The following is a 25,854-nucleotide window of genomic DNA, read 5'->3' as shown; positions in this document are numbered from 1 at the left end:
AAGTGGAGAGAAATCTGTTCAGGAGTTATGATTGAAATGTTCATTGTGGCTGTCATTTTCCAATTTGGAGTCTTGTGGTAAAATGACAATTTCGATATGAACTGAGCTTTTGTCAAGTTTCATGCTTTTATCTAAAAATGCCCAATCTTAGACAAGGCAGAGTGATTCAGACAACTTAAAGTCTTAAAGAATTTATGATTGTGTTCAGCTGTAGGAACCAATCTGGCCAAAGTGTACTACGGAAATTGATCCAGTATATTCACACTGGCCATAGATGAAAAGGCAAAAACATTAGATGCCAATGGTTCTTCATGGCAATATGCCATGTTACGAGGAACACAAGATTATTCATTAGGCTGAATAGGTTTTCACAGTATGTGACCGTGTGGTCTGTACATCTCCAAACTATCACAGAAAATTGAGGGCCTCATTTATAAGGCCTTAGCAGCACACTGTGCTACCGGAACAACATATATTTATTTTATGCTCTGGTGGCCCAGTGTGCCATCCCATATTTTACATGGCCATGCAAAGCTACCTTGCATGGCTTTTCATGGCCTTGTAAATATGGACCACTTTCACGCATAACACTGCGTGAAAGGGGCATTCTATGGGTGTTGCTTGGGATATTCCCACGCAACACCCATGGAACGCAAAGGAATCTGATGCATTTCCAGATTTATAAGTCCAGGAATGTGTCAGATTCCTACTCCATCTAAGGGTGGCATAAGAGTGGTGCAACGGGGGGAAATATCTTTATTTCTACCCGCTTTTTCCTTTCTATGTATGATGCATTCTGCAGCACACATAGAAAGAGGAAAACAGCTCTTGTGATTATTTTTGTGCAGGAAGATGTCCCTTTCTGCACAAAAACATTCATCCCCACAATGCATGCACCCTGGCACCATGGTGCCAGGATGCCTGCGTTGGTGCATGGCAGCAATGTGTGCACCAGCGCAGGGGGAGAGAACAGAAATGTGCCCTTTCCCGGTGGAGCAAAGCAGCGTAGCAAGGCACTTGCTGCACCGCCCTGCACCACAGGTCTTGTAAATGAGGCGAGTGTCAAAATAGGGGCACAGAAATGTCCTAACCAACTTTGTCATCAGGGTTCTCACTGATACGCAGCAGCGGTAAATCTATAATGAAAACGTTTCTTTTCAATGCCAAAAACATTTAACTTGTTATGCCAATGTCTGTTTCTATTACTTTTACCATCTAATTGCTGCTTTCTAATTGTCTTCCTTTATTACACTGTTTCCTCGTCAATCGTATGATAATTACATTTGACACAAACATATGTTAGCAATTCTCACCCTATTGTAGAGTGTAATAAAGTAATGTAGGAATTGTCTTCAGTTTCACCGTATCAGGTTTTCTTTCCAATGAAAGATTGACTTTAACGATTTGCTACCGGTGGAAACTGATGATTTAAATAATTGCTGTACTGTACCTTTATAAAGAGCGCTAGCTCAATCATTCACTTTATGGTGTCAAACATTCTTTACTCGTCTTTAAACCTATTAACGTTACCCCGTCTCATGTACATCCACTTATAAATGACATGTTTTTCCCTCACTCTTTTAATTCAATTTTACTCTGATGCTTGTATAGAGCTTGTAATTCCTATTTACAATTGATATGTTAATTTCAATTGATGGTGGAAGTAATTATAAAATCACGTTGTGAACTTCATAACCCTAACACATCATAGTATTACCGAATAAGACACGTCTAGAATAAAAGCATACTCACTGAAGTTAATTTTCAATTAGAAATGTATCAAGTTTATTACTAAACAACCTTTGAAATATTACATGATTTGTGCATCTCCCTAGAGCAGTGGCATAACGCAAAATGATGCCCTCCCCCATAGAATGTAAAGAGGGCTCTAAGTATGCCATACCTCACAAATATTTACTGGCGTTGGAGCAGAACTCATTCACCATCTCCTTTTTCTTAGTTTAGCATTTCACTCTTAATACCTGCATTTAAATCTCAGCCCCCACAATGTAGATTTTCCTAGTATTTTATGACGGAAAGTCTTAATTTTATTAAAGACACGGAGGCGAGTATTATGCTTCTCAGTCATGCTTTATTACAATGAGCAGCAGTCAAGGAACAACTACAATTCCCATGAGGCAAAGGGAAACCAGAGCCAATGGGAAACAAAAACGTATCGGAGTAAGAACCAATAGGAATATGTGACATAATATAAACACTATGCTTGACTGCGACCAGCCCTCTTTCTTGATGCGAGAAGGCTAGTTAGTGTGAGCAAATGTAGAGAGATCCAAAGCGTAGAATGAGGATGAAATTGAAAACCGGTAAGTTAGAAGGAGGAAGATGATGCTGTTGAAGATATTGCTTGGCGTTCAGGTTGAGTTCTGTGGTTGATTAGATGATACTGTGGGGAGGGAAAAAATAATCGAGAAACAAAGTTAGAGAGCCTGTGAGGAGGGATAATACTCGCCTCCGTGTCTTTAATAAAATTAAGACTTTCCGTCATAAAATACTAGGAAAATCTACATTTTATGGCAAGACCGGAGGCTCTTATTATGCTTGTTTAAAGCATGTTAATAATAACAGAAATTGCTGTATGAACTGGTTTACAATAGAAAGTTCGAAAGACATTGTCGTTTGACCAATCAGCCGATCTCAGGATGTCTTCTAGTCTGGAACCCACCCAGAAGGCTTTGGAAGCCTTAGCACCTCTGGAGGAGTGAGCACCAAAAACTGAGGTGTCGATACCTGCTAATGACCCAATGAACCCGTCTAGCTAGGGTAGCTGAGGAAAATGGCTTGTGGGGTTTGCAAAAAGAAATAAGGAGCTGGGAACATGAAGACGTTCTGAGATTGGCTGTAAGATCTTTATATACTTTAAGCCATTGACCTACAAGTAACTTAGGTTGATTGGGTAAATAAGGGTAAAACACTGAGAGTTATATTGGTTTTGGTGCATGTATTGATGGAAAATATAACACCTTTAGGGGAGAATTGACGAGATGAAATGTCTAAAGCTTTTCCATCCGATACTCATTTAAGAAACCAGACAGAGTAACATGGTAAGTTTTGCGGAAAGCATTTTTAAGGATAAGTCGGTATTATCCGCCAGGAAAAGAAACAGGTTTAAAACAACATTAACATCCCAAAGCTTTGAATACTTGGGTAAAGGAGGAAAATAACATATTACTCCCTTGAGAAGACGACAGAGTAGAGGGTGTTCTCCAAAAGGCTTTCCGTTGCTGCAGGCATGCTGTAGGGAAATAGCTGATCTATACAAATTGATTGTTCTGTAAGACTTACCTGCGCTAGCTTGGGCAGCCAAGGAAGTTAATTCTATAAATTATATCGGCTGAAAAGGGATCGAGGTTCCTTGCCACACACCAGCTTGTCCAAAGAGACCAGGCGGAACAGTAGGCTTTCCTGGTGCCGGGGGGCCCAGGCTTTATTAATGAAGTCCGAAGCCTCTACCGAAATAGGAATGGAAGATTGGGAAGACCCAATACCTTCCAGGCCGAAAGAGTGAGAGTATTGTTGAGGATAAGGGGATGTGGGTAACCTAGGGAGTTCTGCAGGAGGGACAGAAAAATCGGAAGAAGGACCAGAAAGTCCGTTGTGAGCTCGAGGAGTGAAGGGAACCACAATTGAGTTTGCCAAGAGGGAGCAACAATTATTAGTGTTGCTTTCTGGCGTCCTACGTGGGTGAGAACACCAAAAGGGAGCAACAATTATTAGTGTTGCTTTCTGGCGTCCTACTTGGGCGAGAACACTGGTAATCATAATGAACGGAGGAAAAGCGTAATTGAGCGAAGAAGACCAATCCTGGAGAAAGGCGTCGGAGGCTAGAGCTGAAGGATCCGGACGCCAGCTGAAGAACAGAGGAAGCTGTGTGTTGAGACGAGAGTCAAACAGATCTATCTTGAAGGGGCCCCATTTGTGAAGAAGAGATTGGAAGACCGAGGGATGGAGTTTCCAATCGCTGGAGTCTTTTAGGAAGCGAGAATGCCAATCTGCAATCTCATTGAAGGAACCTGGTAGGTATTCTGCGGAAAGAGAGATTTTGTTGTGGAGACAGTATTCCCAAAGGCTTTTTGCCAGGTCTGCTAGAGGTTTTGATCTGGTTCCCCCTAAATGGTTTATGTAGCAGACAGCCGAGACATTGTCCATACGGAGGAGGATGGTACATTGAACTCTGTTTTTTGCGAGGCTTTTGATCGCAAAGGAGCCCGCAAGCATCTCTAAATAATTGATATGCAACTTGGACTCCTCTGAAGACCAGGAATCTCCAGTCGAGATTGAACCACAGCGGGCACCCCAACCCGTCAGGCTTGCATCTGATTCTAACACAAGATCTGGGGCTGATGCAAAGATAGTTTTGCAGTTCTAGGCATCTAAATGGTCTATCCACCATTGGAGCTCTGATCGGGACTCCTGGTCCAAAGAAATTGGCTCCGAGTATGAAAGCCCTCTTCGGAGATGACAAATTTTTTGTCTTTGAAGGGCCTGGTAGTGGAGGGGACTGGGAAAAATGGCTTGAATTGAACAAGCAAGAAGGCCTACGATTCTGGCTAGGGATCTGAGAGAAATCTGGCAGCTGTGTAGGACCTTCAGAATTTCTGATTTGATGGATTTTACTTTTTGTTCGGGAAGATGTAGTGTAGCGGAAGAGGAATCGATTACGAACCCCAGGAACTCTATTTTCTGGGAAGGGGTTATGATGGATTTTTCCTTGTTGATCAGAAAACCTAACTGAGAGAGAAGGGAGCATGTGGTCTGGAGAAGGGATTGAAGTGAGGAGTGGTTCTGGTGCATTAGGAGGATGTCGTTGAGATAGATTAGTAATCTGATGCCCAAAGATCTGAGATGGGCTGTCACTGGCTTCATTATTTTTGTGAAGCACCAAGCTGATGATGAAAGACCAAACGGAAGGGACAAAAATTGGTAGTTTTGATTTTGCCACTGAAATTGAAGATATTTCCTGTGGTTCATGTGGAACAGGACAGATAGGTACGCGTCCTGGAGATCCAGACGAACCATATAGTCACGAGGAAGAAGACTATCTCGAAGATGGATGATAGTCTCTATCTTGAAATGTCTGTAGACCACAAAGCAATTGAAATCTCTGAGATTGATAACCGGTCTTAATTTTTTGTTCTTTTTCTGAACCAAGAAGAGAGTGCTTAGAAAGCCTGAATGATCCGGACCGGCGACTTGCATGGCTTGTTTGGAAAGAAGAGACTGAATCGCTTGCGAGATAAGAGAGGACATCTCTAGAGAAAAACGAAGAGGCGGAGAAGGGGACTTTTGGTGGGGAATTGAGTAAAGTTCTATTGAATAACCCTGAATTGTGTTGAGAACCCATGGATCATTTGTGATTATGTGCCATTTTGAAGCAAACAGACGAAGACAACCTCCTATAGGAGGAAGGCCAGAATTGTGGCTTACCTTGTTGGAAGTTTTGCCTGACACTGCGTTTTCCACGGCCGCGATAGCCTCTGCCGCGCTGGGGATAGAACTGGGGTTTGTATGCTTGTGGTTCGTAGGTGGAGTTGAAGGAGCCTCTGGATCCTTGAGATCAAAAGGAACGGCCGGTAAAGCAGCTCCTGCCTGTACCGGCCTTTGCAAAAACCTGTTGGTTGAAAACCTTCTTGATGGATTGCTGAGCCTTGTCTATTGAGGCAAAGCAAACTTTCCCATGTCTTTGATGAACGAGTCACCAAATAGGATTCCGTCTGCCTTGATGACTGGGTCAATAGAGGCTAGGTTAGCCAATTTTGGGTCAAGTTTTAGCAACAGGCCTTTCCTTCTTTCATCCGTGATAGCTGCATTCACATTGCCCAAGAGGCAAAAGGGTCTCTGTATCCATAATGAGTGTTCCGAAGGATCAATGTCAGCATTGTCCATTTTAGCCGACTTTGCCAAATCCAAAAGACGGGCCAACGGCCCCACCACGTCCAGGAGTTTACCTGGCAGTTCAACGAGGCCTTGTCTACTCCCTTACGGGGGTCTTTGCCAAACTTTGAGAAGAAAGTAAGAAGGGGTTGATCAATAGAGGGAGTGGCTGTGATGTTGGAGCAAAGGGAAGGTCTGGGGCATTCAGATCTCAATTTGGCTCTAGTGGCTTTATCTAATGGTAGTCTCAAACGGGAAGCTATATAATCACCTACGTGGGAGGAGGGAAGCCAATCGGTAGAGTTGGGATGGTGAAGTAGGGAAGGGTCAAACATAGAATTGCCCTCTGAATCTAGGATCAATTTGGCTGAAAAAAGACTGGAACTATCAAATTTTGGCTTTTTGGGTGAGGGAAGGACTGTGAGATAGATCCCAAAGCATCTGGATCATCGTCCAGGTCATCCATGTCACCCATGTCATCATCGGTATCTGAAATGTGGGATATTATGATTTTCTTTGGTGCGCTGGAAATATGTTTGCTTTTAGACAAACATTTTTTCTGTGAGTTGTCTAATTTCCCCTCCTTTAAAGGATGCCTGGGAGGAGACTCATCCTCAATCTGGAGTGAAGAGACTTCACCAGTCAAAGCAGCGCCATCAGAGGTGACATTAAATTGGGTTTTCTGGGCAGTTTAAATCCTTAATCTTATGTTTTCTGCTTTCTCCCGCAGAATGGGCCAATAGGGATTTGGGACCATATTTTTCACAGAAGACTCAAGGTTTCTGGTCATTTTGCCCATAGAAACTGAAATAGCCTTAGCTACTGCCTCATTAATAAGATTTCCAAAATTCTGGTTAAATACATCATCCTGATTGGAGATCTCAGGGAAATTATCAGTATTCATTTTGAATAAGAATAAACAGTATAGTGAGGAAAGGGTTAAGAAAAATGCCTGGTCGAAGAAAAAAGAGAGAGAACACGCCCAACAGGGCGTTAAAGAGGCGAGCTAGGCTGAGAAAGCGTCGTCCGGATTAATGAGAGGAGGCGTGGAAGCCAACACTGACTGGGAGCGAGTGGGTTTGTGACTCAGGCCATCAACGAAGCTGAGAGTTGAGGTAAGACACTCGCGTGACGACAACGAGCCTGAAATGGCCGTTAAAAACGGAATGCGTGAGGAGAAGTGGCGTGAGAGTTCACATGTTAAGAAGAGGCGTCGGAGGGGCGCCGGGATGAAAAAAAGTGTCGAAATGAGCGACACAACGAAACGGGCAAAATTATGGCAAACAACAGCGTAAATACATTGCATAAAGGAAAACAACAATAACACAGAATTTCAAGAAACGATATATAAGAAAAAATTGACACTTATCCTTGACTGTGAGCAGCAAGAAAGAGGGCTGGTCGCAGTCAAGCATAGTGTTTATATTATGTCACATGTTCCTATTGGTTCTTACTCCAATAAGTTTTTGTTTCCTATTAGCTCTGGTTTCCCTGTGCCTCATGGGAATTGAAGTTGTTCCTTGACTGCTGCTCATTGTAAAAAAGCAAGACTGAGAAGCATAATAAGAGCCTCCGGTCTTGCCATAAAATGTGCAGAACCCACATGGAGTCCCTTTAGGCTGACACATGGTTATGAGTCGGATGTACCTTGGGTGGGCTCTTTGAACTGTCAGAGTTGGCAGGACATATCAGCAGTACAACTGTTCTTGTACGTCTTTAACGTAAAACACATTTTCTTTGTAGACTGTGGTAAACGATATCCAGACACTTCAGCCCAGTATGACCAAGATCAATGATGTCGGGCAGGCACTGAAGATGGACGCAGAACAAGAGTATGCACCTAAGCTGCAGAAAGAACTCCGAGAACTCAATGCACAGTGGGACCATATCTGTAAGCAGGTAAGACATGTACAACGAACATTGAAGTTATAGTTTATATTCGAGTGTTGCTTATTCGACAATGCAGTGAGTAGACAGCATTAATGGTCTTATGATATGAAATGCCATAAAAGCATAGTTGGTACATGGGGGAAGGATAGCCATTAAACCAGAGGAAACCTGTGCAGTCAAGGTTGCCAAAAGACACCGGTTCATTTAGTATAACTTAATCCATGCATTTTCTAATTGTCAAATTTGCACTAAGCGCACTCAATGAATGCAAAAAATGAAAATAAAAAAACACGTTGCCCAACATTTCATGTGAAATTTGTACTGAGAATGCGTGAGATCCACATAGATGTGACACTATGGGACCACCAGGGAAAGGTTTAAAACAGATTAAACAACAATGGTAAATGTTGTTGAATCACTGGCACGATAACGCCTAAGGCAAAGGTGTAAATCTACAATGTGAAAGAAAACATTATTTAATCCCTTCACTGCCAGGCCTTTTCACCTCAAGTGGCGTGCCTTTTTTTGGCTATTTGGGGTAGTTTGCGCTTAGGCCCTCATAACGTTTTGTCCACATAAGCTACCCATGCCACATTTGAGTCCATTTTTTTTACCAACATCCTTGGGATTCTAGAGGTACCCAGAGGTTGTGGGTTCCCCTGGAGGAGATAAAGAAATTAGCCAAAATAACAGCTACAATTTTGTTTTGTTTGTTAAAAAAAGGGAAATAACAGCTGCAGAAGAAAGCGTAGTTTTTTCTCTGAAAATGCCATCAACAAAGGGTTTGTGGTGCTAAGATCCTCATCCTCCCAGCTTTCAGGAACAGGCAGACTTGAATCAGAAAACCACAATTTATGGCACAATTTTGGCATTTTATTGGGACATACCCCATTTTTACCAATTTTGTTCTTTAAGCCTCCTTCCAGTTAGAGACAGGAATGGGTGTGAAACCAATGCTGGATCCCAGACAGCTAAACATTTCTGAAAAATAGACAAAATTCTAAATTCAGCAAGGGGTTATTTGTGTAGATCCTTCAAGACTTTCCTACAGAAAGTAAAGGCTAAGATAAAAAAAATATTGAAATTGAGGTGAAATAAAGAGCCATTTCTGTCCACGTTTTCTTCTATAACTTTTTCCAGCTCCGGCAAATGTTTGAAAGCAACATACTGTTATGTCTGCTGGACTCTTCTGGTTGCAGGGATATGTAGGGCTTGTAGGTTCATCAAGAACCCTGGGTACCCAGAGCCAATAAATGAGCTGCACCTTGCAATGGGTTTTCATTGTGTACCGGGTATACTGCAATTAATTTGGTGAAATATAAAGAGTGACAAATAAGTATCAAGGAAACCTTTGTATTTCCAAAATGGGCACAAGATAATGTGTTGAGAAACAGTGGTTATTTGCACATCTCTAAATTCCGGGGTCCCCATACTAGCATGTGAATTACAGGGCATTTCTCAAATAGACGTCTTTTTCACACACAGTTTTACATTTGGATTGAAAAAATGTAGGGAAAGACAAGGGCAATAACACTTGCTCTTCTATTCTGTGTTTCCCAAAGTCTCCTGATAAAAATAGTACCTCACTTGTGTGGGTAGGCCTAGTGCCCACGACAGGAAATGCAACATGGACACATCACATTTTTACGTCAAAATCTGATGTGTTTCTTGGAAAGTGCCTAGCTGTGGATTTTAGCCTCTAGCTCATCCGGCACCTGGGGAAACCTGCCAAACCTGTGCATTTTTTAAAACTAGACACCAAGGGAATCCAGGATGGGGTGACGTGGGGCTCCCACCAGGTTCTGTTACCCAGAATCCTTTGCATACCTCACAATTTGGCACTTTTTCCTCACATTTAAGTGATAGAAAGTTCTGTGATCTGAGAGGATCCACAAATTTCCTTCCACCCAGCATTTCCCCAAGTCTCCCGATAAAAATGTTACCTCACTTCTGTTAGTAGGCCTAGTGCCCGCAACAGGAAATGGCCCAAAACACAACATGGACAAATCAAATGTTTACATTGAAAACTGACATGTTTTTTGGAAAGTGCCTAGATGTGGATTTTGGTCTCTAGCTCAGCCGGCACCTAGGAAAACATAGCAAACCTGGACATTTCTGAAAACTAGACACCTGCGGTAACCCAGAATGGGGTAACTTGTGGTGCTCTCACCAGGTTCTGTTACCCAGAATCCTTAGCAAACCTCAAAATTTGGCAACAAAACGCCTTTTCCTCACATTCAGTGCTGTAAAGTTCTAGAATCTGAGGGGATCCACAAACTTCCTTCTACCCAGCATTGCTCCACATCTCCCAATAAAAATGGTACCTCACTTGTGTGGTAGACTGAGTGCCCTCGACAGGAAATTCTCCAAAACACTACGTGGACACATCAAAATTATCTATTACAAAACTACCTGTTTTTGCAGGGGTGGGGACCTGCATTTTTGGTCCTGGACTCAGCAGCCATCTAGGGAAACCTACCAAACCCAGACATTTCTGAAAACTAGACACCGAGGGAGTCCAGGGATGTGTGACTGGCACTGTTTTCTTACCCAGAATCCTCAGCAAACCTCAAATTTAGCTAAAAAAGCACATTTTCCCCACATTTTTGTGTGGAATCACTGCACTGGCACAAATTTCCTACCACCCAATGTTCTCCTCAGTCCCCCGATAAAAATGATACCTCACTTGTGTAGGTGGGCCAAGTGCCTGTGACAGGGAAGAGACCAAAACATGTTTAAATTGAGGGGGAACCAAAGCCGATCAGTTTGAAAAAAAAACTGTTTTCAGGCTGACAAGTGGGCAGAATATTTATCAGTATAGATGCGACAATGCTGGGTGGTATGAATTTTGTGGATTCCTGTAGATTCCAGAAGGTTCCATCACAAAAATGTGGGGAAAATGTGTGATTTCAAGCAAAGTTGGAGGTTTGCAGGGCATTGTGGGTAAGAAAATGTTGCGGGTGCATGTGAAGCACACCACCCTAGACTCACCTAGATGTTTAGTTTTCAGATGTGTCTTGGCCTCGTAGATTTTTCTACATGGCAGCGTCCCAAAGTCCAAAATGTGCAGCCCTTACCATTCCAAGTGAGACGATTTTGAGAGTTAGCCAAGCTCTCATGGCCCAAATGTAAAACCAAAACCCAAAATAATCAAATGTACTCTTGCTTACCATTGGGATAAGACCTGTTAGTGTGCGGGGGAGAGCTGAAAGACTGTTACCCCCCTTCAGTTGGGGTGGGGGCATAACCATGCCCATACTTGTTGATAGCCACCACCCCACTATTTTTTTTTTTTTATTCTCTGGCATCTATTAGGCTTTCTGCCCCCCCCAGGGAGTAGATCAGGGGTATTTGGGGGTTAACTGCTCCATCTGCCCACCAGTGGGCATAACAACTTTGTCCCCATTTCTTTGTGGCCATACATCCACCCTCTATTTAAAAAAAGAAAAATCTCCCCTGCTGTCTAGTGGGCTGACTGCCTCCCTTGGGGGAAGATGGGCCTTACAATTTATCCCCATTTATTCGGGGTGGGTTATGGCCACACCCCCACCCTCTTTTAAAAAAAAAAAGATTCTTCCCTGCAGTCTAGTGGGCTTTCTGCCTCCCTTGGGGGCAGATGGGCCTTAAAAAAATAGGCTGATCGTAGGGGGCAGAAATGGCTAACAGTAATGTGCCCCCATGGGAGTGACCCTTGCCCAATGGGCCAGCCCCTTCAAAGCACACACACACCAATCCCTTGGGGCTAGTGGCTCCTTCTCCCATCGGCCTAATTAAAATAGGATGCTCTGGCCCAAGGAGGGCAGAAATGGCCTAAAATGAATTTGTCCCCCAGGGGAGCAACCCTTGCCTAAGGGGTAGCTCCACTTGTGTAAAATTGGTATTATAAAAACATCCCTGGGGTCCTGGGGTTTCTGACCCCTTGGGGGCAGATTGGCCTAATTAAAATAGGCTGATCTGCCCCCAATGGGGGCAAAAAAGGCATAAAAATCTTTTGGCCCCCTAGGAACAACCTTTGCTTAAGGGTTTGCTCCCCTCATGGTAATAAACAAAAACAAAATTCCCTGTTGTTTAGTGGTTTCTGCACCCCTGAGGCAGATTGACCTAGTAAAAATAGGCTGATCCGCCCCCAAGAGGGGCAGAAATGGACTAAAAAAAAATTCCCCTCCTTGGAGGAGGACCCTGCCTAAGGGGCCACTCCCCCCTGTAAAAAAAAACTCAAAAAAAATGTATCCCTAGTGTCTAGTGGTTTCTGCCCCCAGGGGGGCAGATTGACCTAATTAAAATAGGCCAATCTACCCCCAAGGAGGGCAGAAATGGCCTAAAAAGATTTTTGCCACCTGGGGCACGACCCTTGCCTAAGGGGTCGCTCCCCTTATATGTAAATAACAAAAACAAAAATCCCTGGTGTCTAGTGGGTATTCCTGCAGCCCGATCACTTTACAGTTGGGCTGCAGGAATGCTGAGAGAGACATGGAAAGGAAAAGCCCTTCCTTTCCTTTTCATGTCTCCCTGACCTCGCCTGCCCCCGTACTGAGGTGAAACTAATCAGTTTCTCCTTGGTCAGGCTGCAGCGCAATAGAGGCGACCTCTGATGAGGTCAGCAGGCAATTAAGCGCTGATGTCATCAGACGTCACTGTGGGGGGGTTAGGAGGCTCACAGAGCCGGGTGCAGGATGTATTGGTTAAGTCCTCAACACCCGAGCGCCGAGGATGTAACCATTACATTCCAGGCACCCAAGGGGTTAAGAATGGTGCTTAAGACAGTCTTGCCCGCATAAGTGTTTTACACCTTCATGCTTGTTATGACAGAATCTGTGTCTTGCTGATTAGTAGAAATAAGCCCACCATTACTTTAAACCCTAAAAAGTCTGCTACTGAGTTATCTTTATATTGTATAAAACTGTTATTTCACTATATCTAAATGAACAGATAAATGATTCCTCACTCACGAAGAGTTCTGTGGTCTATAGTAAAGTTATCGATTGCCCACAATTGAAGCTCCAGTTTCCAACATTTTGGTGCCTAACTTGAACACAAGGTAGACAGCACCACCACAGTGTTAATATAAAGTAACCAGAAGATGGAAAATTGGTTGACAGCATATATCCAATGTGCTTAGGATCCTCTGTTTTAAACAAGGGAAGGTACCTTAACATGTATGTTGGCATTCTAAAACAAAACACACACCTGAACAATATGGAGAGCATTCTTGGATTTCTTTCAATGTCAGAATCAAAAGAATACTTAAAGATGAACCATGTGAACTGAAATAACCACAGTAAGTGGAAGCACAGGCCAGCATGCCCCCTCTACCTTAGAGCCAGGCAGTGTGAGACAAGAAAAAAACACTAAGAAGCTAGACAAAGGTAGAGTGGGAGTTGGCCTAACATGTCAAGTCATGAATGTCCATTTTGCTGTGTACACATACATGGAATAAAACACTGTTTGGAGTGTAATGCAATAATGTTCCTTTTGGAAACTCATACCAATACCTTCAACAGAGAGGGAAAGAAGCATAGGGAGATTAAAAGTGGTCCATCACATAACCTCCCACCATAACATACACATAAAGACAGATGCAACATTCCAAAAGAGAGCCCATACCAAACAGGAATAAAGACTAACATCTGTCCATTAGTTACCCTTCTAGCGCCAGGGTTTTACACCAAGGTCATCACAAAATTAGGATACTGGAACCTTCACATGCCTGGGTGGTGTGTTTAATCGTGAGGCTGAGCTCCTAAGGTAGGTAGATTCAGCAATGCCTAGCAGGCCCTACAGCCCCTAAAAAGAGGGGAGGGCCCCTATGGTGGAATATCTTTTAACTTCCCAATATCATGATCAGTGCAATAGTGATGTGGCGAATGACTGTGAGTTTAAAACTGTGTAAGTTAAAATTGACTTATGAATCCCTTGTGCACATGCTTTCTTTACAGGGATTCCTGCCAGGGATAACAATTGTCAAGAAGACCAAAGAAACACTTTTAATTCAGTGGGCCCTCTGTATCAGACTACATATTACACACCCACGTATGGCCAAGCAGGCAAATTGGCCTTTTATCAGCACTTAATGCAGTATTCACCCTACCCTATTGGGTACAAACTGTACAAGTTACCCTCAATGTGAAGTCACTAGTGAACAGTTTACCAGTGACCAGCTCTCCAACAAAGACTCACTTGAGTAAGGCTGATTAGCTTAAGAGTATAACAAGGGCATACGGAAATAACCCCTGTTAGTATATAATGCAAGTGAAAAACATTTATGTCTGAAACACATCAAGCTCTCTCCTTTATCATTAAAAAGATTGCTTTCAGGATATGTGTAGGTTTTCTAAAATAAAATTCAGATATATTCGAGCCAGATTGGGAGCAAATACGCTTCCCATAGATGTCCCCCGTATCTGTAGTAATAGTGCAGCTACAAACTTGAAGAAATTCTTTTTTAAGGCTATAGAGGCACGTAATATGATATAATCAATAGATGTGATTTATTGTAATTCAAGGTCTCTGTGCATTTCTTCAATTACTCGTAAGATTACCTCTTAGGCTATACTTCTGTACAAAGCCACTACATCTAAAGTAATGATCACTGTTGTGTGAATTTGTTGATTTATAGTATCAATAAGATTTAGAACACCTTTTTTATCTTTCAGAAAGGCTAGTGTACATTAAAAAGTCCAGTACAGAAAAGGTCTATCCCTTTACCAGTAATGATTGTCAACCACAGCACCTTTGTGCTACAAACACACAACGGAAGAAGACTAAATAGTTGTGGAGATGAAGCATGCTTCCTGTGTGGGTGAGGAGTCGAGTATCCTAATTTTGAGATACCCTAGATTAAAACATCGTGACACTAGGAGGGTAGCTAGTAGACAAATGTTAGCCATTATTCCTAACTCGCATCTGTTGTGATGTGTATATTTAGAAAAAATTATATTTGTGCATGATCACTCCCACTTTTTTGACTGAGGGTGTAGTTTTTAAAAATCAGTGCACTGGGAATCCGTTAACCAAGCCCCAGTGCATGTTCTCTGACCCCTAAAACATGTTGAAATTTGCTATTTTCCAAATAGACATATTTACCTTACCTGTAAACCCCAAATAATTATTTCAAAGTATACCACTGGCCTGTAATTTCAAAGCCACTAGTGAACTGCAGCACCCATTGTGCCAGCCCTAGAGTGACAGTGCAAAACAAGACTGCAAGCCTACTACTGTGTAGTTTTAAAACTGGAATAGTGACATGTCAAAATGTCACATTTTGACATGCCAAAACATCCGTTAAAATATTACAAAGTCACACCTAAGTAGGCCTTAAAAGCTAACAAGAGGACTTACATTGTATTTACCCGTTAGGACATTAAAACAAAAAAAATTGAAATATGTCCTTGCAGTGACAAGGTCCAAAAAGTAATTTTCAACATAGCAAAGTTAGCTGTGCCATAGGAAAGCATAGTAGATTTGTGCTAAGTATTCTACAAAAGGTACTGTTAAATCATTTTTGTCTGTCTAAGGCGTCTATTAGCCCATTTGCTTGAGCTTCCAGCTAAGACCCATGAACTGAGTAGCTCCTTTGATGTGATCTTTCTTGCTCCTAGAGCTGAGACAAAGGCCTTGGATGTGGGGAGGTTTTCTGTTCCTCTGACTGGACGTGCATCTGTGCATTGCACAGACAGTTAATTAACTTCAAAGAGCCCTACTCTGTTGTAGGCATCTGTAGCTAACATTTGGGTCTGCTTCTTATTTTGTTCTGCCAGTCAGCCAGGCACCAATCCGGGTGAGAAAGGAGGCATCCTACAACAGGTTTTGAGTGACCACTGTGGAGAGATTGTTCATTTCCCTGCCCACACATAACATGAGCACATGAGCTCTGCACAGAGAATGGAAGGTTTTGTCATGGTGGATTTCGATAGAGTGGGGCATGGTGGGATTGTTTGCAGTAGGGCATACAGGAACTGCCTCAAAAGTTGGTAGTGTTACCCCTGGGAACCTTTTCCCTACGGGTTAGAGAGGAGCCATGATTCACCTGTATCCACAATCTAGTGCCAGACATAAATATGGCACCAATAGGCACCCTCTTCAGAACGCTACTGGACCTGCGGAAGACAGAAGGACTGCACCTGCTGTTGAGACCTGTGAGGAGACCTGAGAGGCTGGACCTGCTCCCACTTGTACCAAAAAACATAGAAGGGAACTCCAAGAGCCGGTTGGCTGACCTTCTGTTAAGCTACAGGGACACAATTAAATGCAAGAAACCCCTTTTCCTGAAGAGTCTAACTGACCAGTCCCAACAAGACCTGCTCAGGATCTTGCTGACAGCTACTGCTGGAGAGAGTCTTCGCCCCCAAGCCACATCCTGGGAACCTTGGCTGTGTCAAAGTGAACTCCACCTAACATCCTGAGAAACCTCGGTCTTCGAAATGTTTTAGCTCCAAAGACCTCCAGAGGATGGTGACAAACCTCCCAAGTAATCCAGCAAAGGTACACTGTTGGTTAAAATTTCAGGTTGCTCCTGCTTTGAGCTTTGCCACCACTTCTAATCCATTTCAGTGGGACATCATGGAGAGGCTTTCTAGCCTTTTGGGGCCTTCTTCTGCTGCAACTTTCAGCCTTGCCCCGATGGAGGAATCTGAACTCCAAAAGAATCACTAAGTGTGAAGGTAGAAATCTTCACTGAGTGAAAGCATCAAAGTGCCTGGCTATCGAGGGACATTCCTCTGACACAGATTTTGAATTTCTCCCACTCAGCGCTGCCTCACTGAAAGTCAACAGCTTCACCAGAACAACATCTGGCAGCTACCCGGCCTGGGGGAGCCCATCTCAGCCACAGCCTGCAGCCTTGCCTGAAGTTGATTATAATATGTATACACATAACCCTTATGAAAGTGTAGCTATAATCAAAGAGTATAGGGCCCAATTTATATTTATGTAGGTGGCCTGTTTCTCCATCAGGGAGATGGAGTAAATCACTCCATCCTCTTGATGGGAGTGCCCCCCACCTAATTTAGAAATTACTGCAAAAGCTAGCTATCAGTTCTAAAGCATTGGCAGGAACCACTATCATGGTAGTACCTGTCAAAGCTGTTTGCAGTTTGGTACAGGGCTTCATCAACAATATGGAGAGCTGCTTAAATTCTATCTTTTTTACTTTTCAAAAATAAAATCCTGAAGCAGTATTTTCTTTTTGAAAAGAAAAACAAAAATACTCCTTTACCCCCAGGGTCTTCTCTAAGAAAAGGGGAGCATTTAGCAGTTTTCACTGGGTTTCCCTACTCCTTACCATCAGTGTTTTTCTGGCAGTGACAGGAAGTGTAAACTGATCTTTACTTCTGCCCATCTAAATTAGGTAGGCAGAATTAGAGGTCTACCTCTGATACCCCAGGAGGGGTTTAATCAAAGCAAAAACAAAGTAGTCTCCAACATGATAAAACCTAAGGTGCTCTTGCTTTTACATTTGGCAGGTAAACCATTAGCTTGGCTGTATATAATCTCCATTGTTGCCACAAGATATAATTTAGGCTCTCAGTGACAGAACATAACTATAGATTGTCTTGAATACTGGGATTAAGAGTAGCAGTGGACAAAGAATATGCAAACATGTGATAGGGCAGAACACATAGAAATATCTTATGTGAAAGCACTAATATGGTCATAAGGGTGAGAGAAGGGTGGTCTCACTAAAATTGTCTCATACCTGCTCAGGCAAGAGGCTGTGCCAGGAGCAATAACTGCAAAAGTCAAATTTGCTTCTCTCCAGGGAAGCCAGGCTGATAGCCCTTCCAAGGGATAGAGAGCCATCAAGATGATGCAGGACCTATTATTCAATTCCTTTGTAGCTTGCTTAAAGTCACTTACTACCAACCCAGTTTAAGACATTCTGAACCTTTGCTCTTACCCTCATGTCCATGTGGATTCTTCAGTCTCATTAATGAAATAGGGAACTGATCCTGGACTGCTTCTTCTTTCCTTCTACAGGTAACCCCTCGTCGCCCACTCTTCTCTGCTGCAGCTTTCCATTCTTTACTGCTACTCATCGTGATACTGGTGAATTTAGTTCTTCCATAAATGGGTATTCTACCCTTCAGCACATGAAACTACTGTGGTAGGTGTGGGTCCTGAATATCTAGTAGGAAATATTGTTATACCTTAATAACATAGACATAATATCAAGGACAAAAGTATCAATAGGTACACATGAATAGATTATCCTGCCTAACTCCACATATATGTAATTTGATGATCTATACATATTCGATGTGTCGAGATATATGGAGTAAAAGCAGTAAATCTATAGTTTCCTATATGCATCTACCTTTCGATATTTTGTCTTTGATATTTTGGCTATAACGATATTCCATACTCAATATTCAAAACAACATGGCAGTAAACAATTATCTCTTGCCCCCATTTAATATATTTACTGATATAAACGAACGTAATTTTAGAAATGTAAAACTGTACATTCCTTGTACGTGCAGACGTTTCGAAAGAATGCACCTACTTTTACTGTCTCTAAAGCAGTGGTTTCCAAACTTTCTAATGCCGCGCCCCCCCCCCCCACTGGGGAAAAAAATAAATCACCGCCCCCACTTCAGAAATTTTCAAAACTATTCTATTAAGTTGCCAATGTTTAAATAAGTCTAGACTTATTTAAACATTGCAGTTAAGTTCTGTTACCTTTTTAAAAATGCAATAAACATGTTTCTGCTTTAAACAAAGCATTATTATCTGCATATTCTGTATTTTGGCAAGAGCCTGGCGCCCCCCAGGATCACTTGGGGCCCCCCTAGGGGTGCCCGCCCCCCAGTTTGAAGTCCTCTGCTCTAAATCCCTCGAACATATTTTGAGATTTCGTATGGGAAAAGGAAGAACTACAATAAACACATTAAGGTGATGCCACTCATCTGTTGGCATGCAGAAAGAGAACCAAAAGGGATAGTGAGTGAAACATAATACGTGTTTCAGCCAATGAACATAACTTAAAAGAAAGTGAAAAGTTACCTGACATCTCTGAGCAAATAGACTCCCTTAACCCTCAACGTGCTTAGTGTAGATTTGATCTCAATCAAGAGCTATAAATACGGTAGAAGGCAAAACTAAAGAGTCTCAGGACAAAGTAGGTGCGCCATAAAGACATCTGGATAACTATAAACTATTATTTACAATTCAGAAAAATGGAATTGAATATTGATATCTGGATACCTAAATAGGTCACTGATACAGTGGGCTCACACAATTATAGGAAAAAAATGAAAGACGCAGGCAGACTCCTTATCAGCCTGAAAGTCAAGTATTTGTCATATGGTCTTTAATGTATAACACACTATACTTTTACGCGTTTGTCGGCTGTTATAGACAACCGATCATAAAAGGACAAAAAAAATTGACGTGACAGCAGGCCTAAAGAAATGGGAATTGGAGCTCAGGAAGTTTGATTAAGAAAAAACAAAGTTCATAAAACCAAAGAAGTTGTTTATTCTGAAAGCCCGGCTGAATTTAATAGGGAGCAAGATGCTTTGCAATTGACAAATTGATTGTTGCAGCATGGTTACAATCTGCACTGATAAGAAATATGAAGAGGAAGTAAAATGGAAAACGTACAATAAATTGCAAATAGCAGAGAAGGATCACTAAAGAGGCAGCCTAGAGCAACGCCGCCCTAGGGAAAGAGAGTCCATCATTTGTATAGCAAAACGTGATGGCAAGGTGCACTGCCGAAAGAACCTGTGATATTGTTTCCTCCTTTTCATGCATCTTGGAAAATGTCAGGGACAATGGGGAGTACAAAGTGAGTTTCTATATGGTTTAACTGCATTCTAAAAACATTATATCACCCACTCTATGTTGTTGGCGCCACCTGCACCAGCTAGTACAATATTGATTTTAGTCAGTCATGTTCCTATCATGTCCTCAGTATTTCCAAATCATACATCTCATATATCAGTTATATGATTTTACCATGCATGTCTTTATCACCTATGTAATACATCACCTTGACCTTCACAATGTGTTTCATTACGTTTCGTGGCTCTTTACCACACATTTTCATGGTCATTTGACCTAGAGCAGGGCCGCAAGCCTTTTAACTGTGCTGCCCTTTGCCAAATGGAAAGGGCAGGAATGCAACGTATCTGCAAGATATGGTGCATTCCTGTACTTTCAGCAAGCACCAACGCGGCAGACATTGCTGTCAAGTGCCAATGCAGGCACCCTTGCACCATGGTGCCAAGGTGTCTATGTTACTGGCACGATTGTTGTTGTGCAGGAAGGGGCACCTTCCTGCGCAAAAGCAATAAAGAGAGGTGTTTTCCTCTTTCTATGTGTGCTGCTGAAAGCAGCACACGTGGAAAAAGGAAAAATAAGGAGAAATAGCGGTGGCGCTGATGGTGCTGGGGGCATGTACACAAGCCCCCATGTTAATAGTTGAGAGTTGTGGAAGCTCCACTCAAAAACCTCAAATAACGTCTGCCTTCTCCATGCACAGTTTTCTCATCAATAATGTCATTGCCAATGTTGCAGTAATATTATCAGTGATGTCACAGAGGATGTTATGAGTGATGTAATATGTGAGATAATTAGTATTGCATGGCAGGGGAGTGAGTTATAGTTACCCTAGGGCATGAGTTAAAGTTACTTGAGATAACTATAGCTATAACAGGTGAATTTATGTGGTTTTTAGAGTTTAAAACGTTATGTTGTTACTGAACAAATAATGTAAATATAACGTAGCAGCAGCTGCTGCATATGTCAAGAAGGGGCAGGGGGGCGACGACGGGGACGGGGGAAACTGTGGAAAAAAAAGAAAGACCACTTACTGGTTCTCCTTGAAGTCGCCGCCTCCCGCCACATCATGCTGCCTCGCTAGTCACTCATCTTTGTCCGGTGTCCGAGCATTCACTGGGACACCAGCACTGGCTCCCCAGTAATCCTGGTGCTGCTTTCATGCTAAACATAGAATTAAAGCAGCCCCAGGATTGGTCTGAGCAGCTAGGAATGCCACTCAGACACAAGCCTGGGGTCTTTGCTATTTCTCCCGCCCAGCTGTGTATACAGCCAGGTTGGAGAAACCTAAGTGTGCATGTGTCTTTGGCTGGCCTCAGACAGCTGGCCAAACACACATGCACACTTTGTGCACTCTCCCCTCTTCCCCCCTCCCAGCTCCCGTGGCCCACCCTGCCCATCCCTATACACACTGCTGGCAGGGCCAGCAGATGAAAAATAAAACAATAGCAAGCTATTGTTTTATTTTTCATCTGCTGGCTCAGACATGGGAGGGGATGCCCCTCTGCCACTGCGGAGAAGCCGCCCCTGCTATGATGTTCCTTTAACCTTTGTATTTTTCAGTGAATTTCTATTTTTCTTTAACCTAAAGTAATGTTTTGTTGCCATAATAAAGCCAACCCTCTTGGGCATGACCTTCAGCTCTGTGCAGCAGGCGGTTGACCATGCGCTGGGGCCAAGCCCTTTGGCCAACCCACCACAAAGCAAGCAGTCAACCCCCTATAGGCTGCCAGCACCATGCCACTCACAGTCTTTACCGATGCAGCATAGGGTTCACCTTTGGGCCCTAGGGACCTCATCCCCCAGGGCCAAAACATATGCAGACGCCCCCCCCCCCCCCACAAGCCTTAATAGGCCCCATGTGCTTCATCCTTCAGGCTGAATTGCAAACAAAAAGGGGCGGGTGTGCGCCCCCCCTCCCGAAACCTTATCAGGCCCATAGGACTCCATCCCAGAGAGCCATACCTTATTTTAAAGGAGAAGGGGTTGCATGACCCCCCTCTCCAAGCCTATTATGGCCCTGGAGACCTCAACCCCCAGGCCTGCCATGTATTTAGGTAAGTGCCCAAGCACCCACCCGGGCACCCACCAAGTACCATGTTGGGAGCCATGGTGGGAGGCTCAGGACCCCGTGGCCCCAGTTGGCTCCCCACATAATTTTCCTCTTAAACATATCCATGCTGCTGACTTCCCCCCCTCCCTCACCAGTCCTAGGCCCTCCTTGGGGAGTACATTTTTGAAACGGTGTGGGAGGCCGCATTTTGTTAATTCTTTTTTGCTGTGGACTCAAGGATATTATGTGGAAAAAATAGGGTGCATGGTAAGGATACCCCTCCACCAGGCCTAGTGTGTCAGGTTATCCTTGCCATGCCCCCTTTGTCTTTAAGGACTCAGGACTTAGTCTTGAGTCCTAAGATAGCTGCTACCCCTTCCTGGTTGATGTGGTGATCTCTGCAGAGAATCTGTTGCGTCGGTGGATCTTCCACGGCGTGAAGTATACTATGTTTTCAAATACTAATTGATCAAACACTACTAAAAGGATTTCACCAAATCACAGGAAGCACTCTTTCTGGACAAAGATCTAGCTTTCTGCCAAATGTGTGTAAGTCTATTCAGCGATATGGGTTGTAGCTGTGTCTAAAATCCCTATGGAAAAATGTGTATAGGGTCTCCCCTTTTTTCTCAGCAGCCACTTGACAGATCACCATGAAACTTCATGTGCAAACTAGTAAAAAAGTATCACTTTTTTGGAAGGTTTCGTAGATTTGCCAGACATTGCCAAGGTTATTAGCAACACAATAAAGGCATTTTCCATGGAACCATGATTCTAACTATATTTCCCTCTTCCTGCCCCTGAACCCATAAATTCCCTACCATCCTTCACCTCTACCGACCCCTTAGCACTAAAGAAACCTTGAACTTTTTCCACTCCTTAATCCTACATTTACCTTTAACTCCTGTTACCTCTACCCACCCTAAAAAAAACCTTACCAACCTTTACCTCTATCCATCCATAAACCCTGAAATTACCCTTACCACCTTTTACATCTACCCACTGCTAAACCTTAAAATTATCCTACAGCCACTTACCTGTTCTCCCCAAATCCTAAATTCACCCATACCTCTCTTCACTACTACCTACACCTTACAAATATATCTATATACACATACATACATATATATCTTTTTAAATAATCAATATATATATATATATTGATTACTACATATATGTATACATATTTATATATATATTTATAAAACTAATTGGGGTCTCCATTTGACAGAGGTATGCACCCTGTCCAAGTAGGGACCACAATCCTTTTCAGAGTAACTCTGATGCGTACCCTAAATTAAGCTGTGCTCAGCGCCTGCTAGCTTGACACAGAGCAGTCAGGCTTAGCTTAAGAGGCAATGTGTAAAGTATTTGTGCAACAGTAAAACAGTGAGAACACCACACAAAAATAATGCACAACAAATTAGAAAAATAGATATTAATTTAATGAACTAAACAAGACCAGGATGGCAAAATCCATTACATAAAAGTAAAGATATGGATTTAAAAAGAATATCTGCAATTATAGTGCTTTTAAATTTAAAGAGCCAACTGGGGCTATCCTGTCACTCTAGACCTGGGTAAATACAAAGTTCTGGCCGACCGCGATGGAGTGCAGGCTGGCTACAGGAAAAAACCTAGGGCCAGATGTAGTAAGCTGTTTGCATGGTGCAAACTGCGAAAATCGCAGTTTGCGCCATGCAAACAGCCTTCTGCGATGCTCATTCACAATTTGCGAGTTGGTACCGACTCGCAAATTGTGAACGCGACTCGCAAATAGGAAGGGGTGTTCCCTTCCTATTTGCGACTCGCATCGCAATTCGCAGTTACCACCAGTGTCACACTGGTGGTAACTCATTCGCAAAAGGGAAGGGGTCCCCAGGCGTCCCCTTCCCCTTTATGAATGTTGCCCAAAAGGTTTTTTCAGAGTAGGCAGTGGTCCAATGGACCACTGCCTACTCTGAAAAAATGAAAACAAATGGTTTCCTTATTGTTTTTATTTTGCAACTCGTTTTCCTTTAAGGAAAATGGGCTGCAAAATAAAAAAATAAAAAAACTGCTTTATTTAAAAAGCAGTCACAGATATGGAGGTCTGCTGACTTCAGCAGGCCACCATCCCTGTGAATGCAGGAACTCGCTAAGGGGTCGCAAAATGCGACCCACCTCATTAATATTTATGAGGTGGGTCTTTGCGACCCCATAGAGAGTCGCAGGCGGTGTCTGAGACACCGTTCTGCATCCGCACTTGCGATTCGGAAATTGCGAGTGGCACAGACTCGCAATTTCCGAATCGCAAATGCGGAAGTTGCTACATCTGGCCCCTTGTCCTGCTGAAATAGTGCCTTGTGTGGAGGGTTGCCTCAACATTGAGGATCTGATGCAAGGAGCAGAGGGCTGATTCAAAGTCAATGCATCGGTTCAGATCAGCTCTGTCAGGAATGCATCATCATCAAGCTGCACAGTCATTGATGCAATATCCTCTAGATGTGTCTTCAAACCCTTTGCGATGAAGGCAATGCATCACAATTGAGCTGCGCAGCCTGTGACGCAAAGGTTATATGCTGGGGCTGAGGGTGATGCATCAATCCTTAGCCACTCAATCGGTGAAGTGAAGTCCTGCGTGGCAGCCAGGATGAGTGAGCATCAAAGAGAGGTGTGGTGGTTCCTATCGACACAGTGATAACGAAGTATGGGTTGTCTCAGAACACAGCTGCAGAGCCCACTTCCAAGGACCCGGGACTCTATTGGCACCACTTGGCAGGGTAGGACTCACAGTTGTCAGTCCAGAAGCTGAAGCAGAGGTGAGCGAAGTATTTCATATCCCTGAGACTTCGGAATGGTAGGCAAGCCAGCAAGCCCTTGGAGCCACTTTGGTTTAAGGGATGTAGAGATTCAGGTCCAGTCACTCTCATTCCCAGGCAAGAAGGGCAGTGGGCAGCAGGGCAACCACAGAAAGGCAGGAGTCCAGCAAAGTCCAGCAGTATTCTAGCAGAGTGACAGTCCCTTAGCAGCACAGCAACCCTTCTTCCTGGCAAAATGTCCTCAGGACTCAGAGTATTCAGGTGCAAGTATCAGCTCCTCCCTCCCATCCTACCCAGAATGAGCCATCAAGATTTTAATGGCCTATCAGGAAGGGGATGGCGCAACAGGCACACCTATGCTCAATCAATCAATCGGGTGTTTATTGAGCACAACTACTCACCCAGAAAGGGTCTCAAGGCACTGCAGGGGCTGTGTAGTGTCCATCAGTGAGGTGGTTCTTCAAAAAGCCATGTCTTCAGCTCCTTTGTGAAGTTGGGGAGGGGGGTGGTTTGTCTGAGGTGGAGCGAAAGGGCGTTCCAGACTGTGGCTGCGCGGTGGGAGAAAGAGCATCCCCCTGTTCTAGTTTTCTTGATGCAGGGTACTTCTGCGAGAGAGAGCTGGGCTGAGCGTAGGGTCCTGTGGGGTACGTGGAAGTCTAGTAGGCTGTTCAGGTAGGCTGGTTCGGTGCTCTGGATGGTTTTGTGTGCGTAGGTGAGGATCTTGAAGGTGATTGTTTTCTCTGTGGAAAGCCAGTGTAATGTGCTTAGGTGTTGAGAGATGTGGCAGTGTCGAGGCAGGTTGAGGGCCAGTCTGGCGGCAGCGTTCTGGATGTTCTGTAGTTTACGGGTGAGTTTATTGTTGATCTCGGCATAGAGCGCATTGCCGTAGTCCAGTCTGCTGGTAATGAGGGTGTGTGTGACGGTCTTTTTGTGTTCGAGGGAGACCCATTTGAAGGTCTTGCGTAGGAGGCGGAGGATGTGGAAGCAGGTGGGTGTGACTGAGTTGATTTGGCGGTCCATGTTGAGTTTGGAGTCCAGGACGACCAGAGGTTACTATGATGGTTCGTGGGGTTGGGCAGGCTTCTGAGGGTGGGTGGCCACCAGGAGTCGTTGCACACGTTGGGTTGAGGGCCCATGATGAGTACTTCTGTCTTGCTCGCGTTGAGTTGAAGGCAGCTGTTTTTAATCCAGTTGGCGACTGCTCCCATGCCTTCATGGAAATTGTGTCTGGCTGTGTTGAGTTCGTTGGATAGGGAGAGGATGAGTTGGGTGTTCCCTTTGTGTGTGGTTGTGTAGAGGGAATCAAAGGAGTTCAGCTGTTACCTATCCATATAAAAGTGACATTTTCAGAAATGCAAAATCCCACTTTACCATAATTTGTGATTTTAAACTGTGAGTACAGCGACAACAAGCTAGAAATATCTATCTGATCCCAAC

At 43.5% G+C, this 25,854-nt stretch overlaps 1 protein-coding gene across 4 annotated transcripts in view; it reads left to right on the top strand.

The window, feature by feature from the left end:
- Positions 1–25,854, top strand: part of DMD (dystrophin) — a 6,960,831-nt gene that overhangs the window by 2,066,075 nt on the left and 4,868,902 nt on the right. For all 4 annotated transcript variants that reach the window (XM_069204753.1, XM_069204754.1, XM_069204752.1 and 1 more), the window contains one exon: positions 7,636–7,791. In XM_069204753.1, coding sequence (XP_069060854.1) covers positions 7,636–7,791 — 156 coding nt within the window. The remainder of the gene's footprint in view (positions 1–7,635; positions 7,792–25,854) is intronic.

Source organism: Pleurodeles waltl, chromosome 8 (assembly GCF_031143425.1).
Source record: "Pleurodeles waltl isolate 20211129_DDA chromosome 8, aPleWal1.hap1.20221129, whole genome shotgun sequence".
NCBI classification, from domain to species: Eukaryota; Metazoa; Chordata; class Amphibia; order Caudata; family Salamandridae; genus Pleurodeles; species Pleurodeles waltl.
The sequence above is the reverse complement of the archived record's forward strand: the minus strand, read 5'-3'. Positions and strand labels throughout refer to the sequence as shown.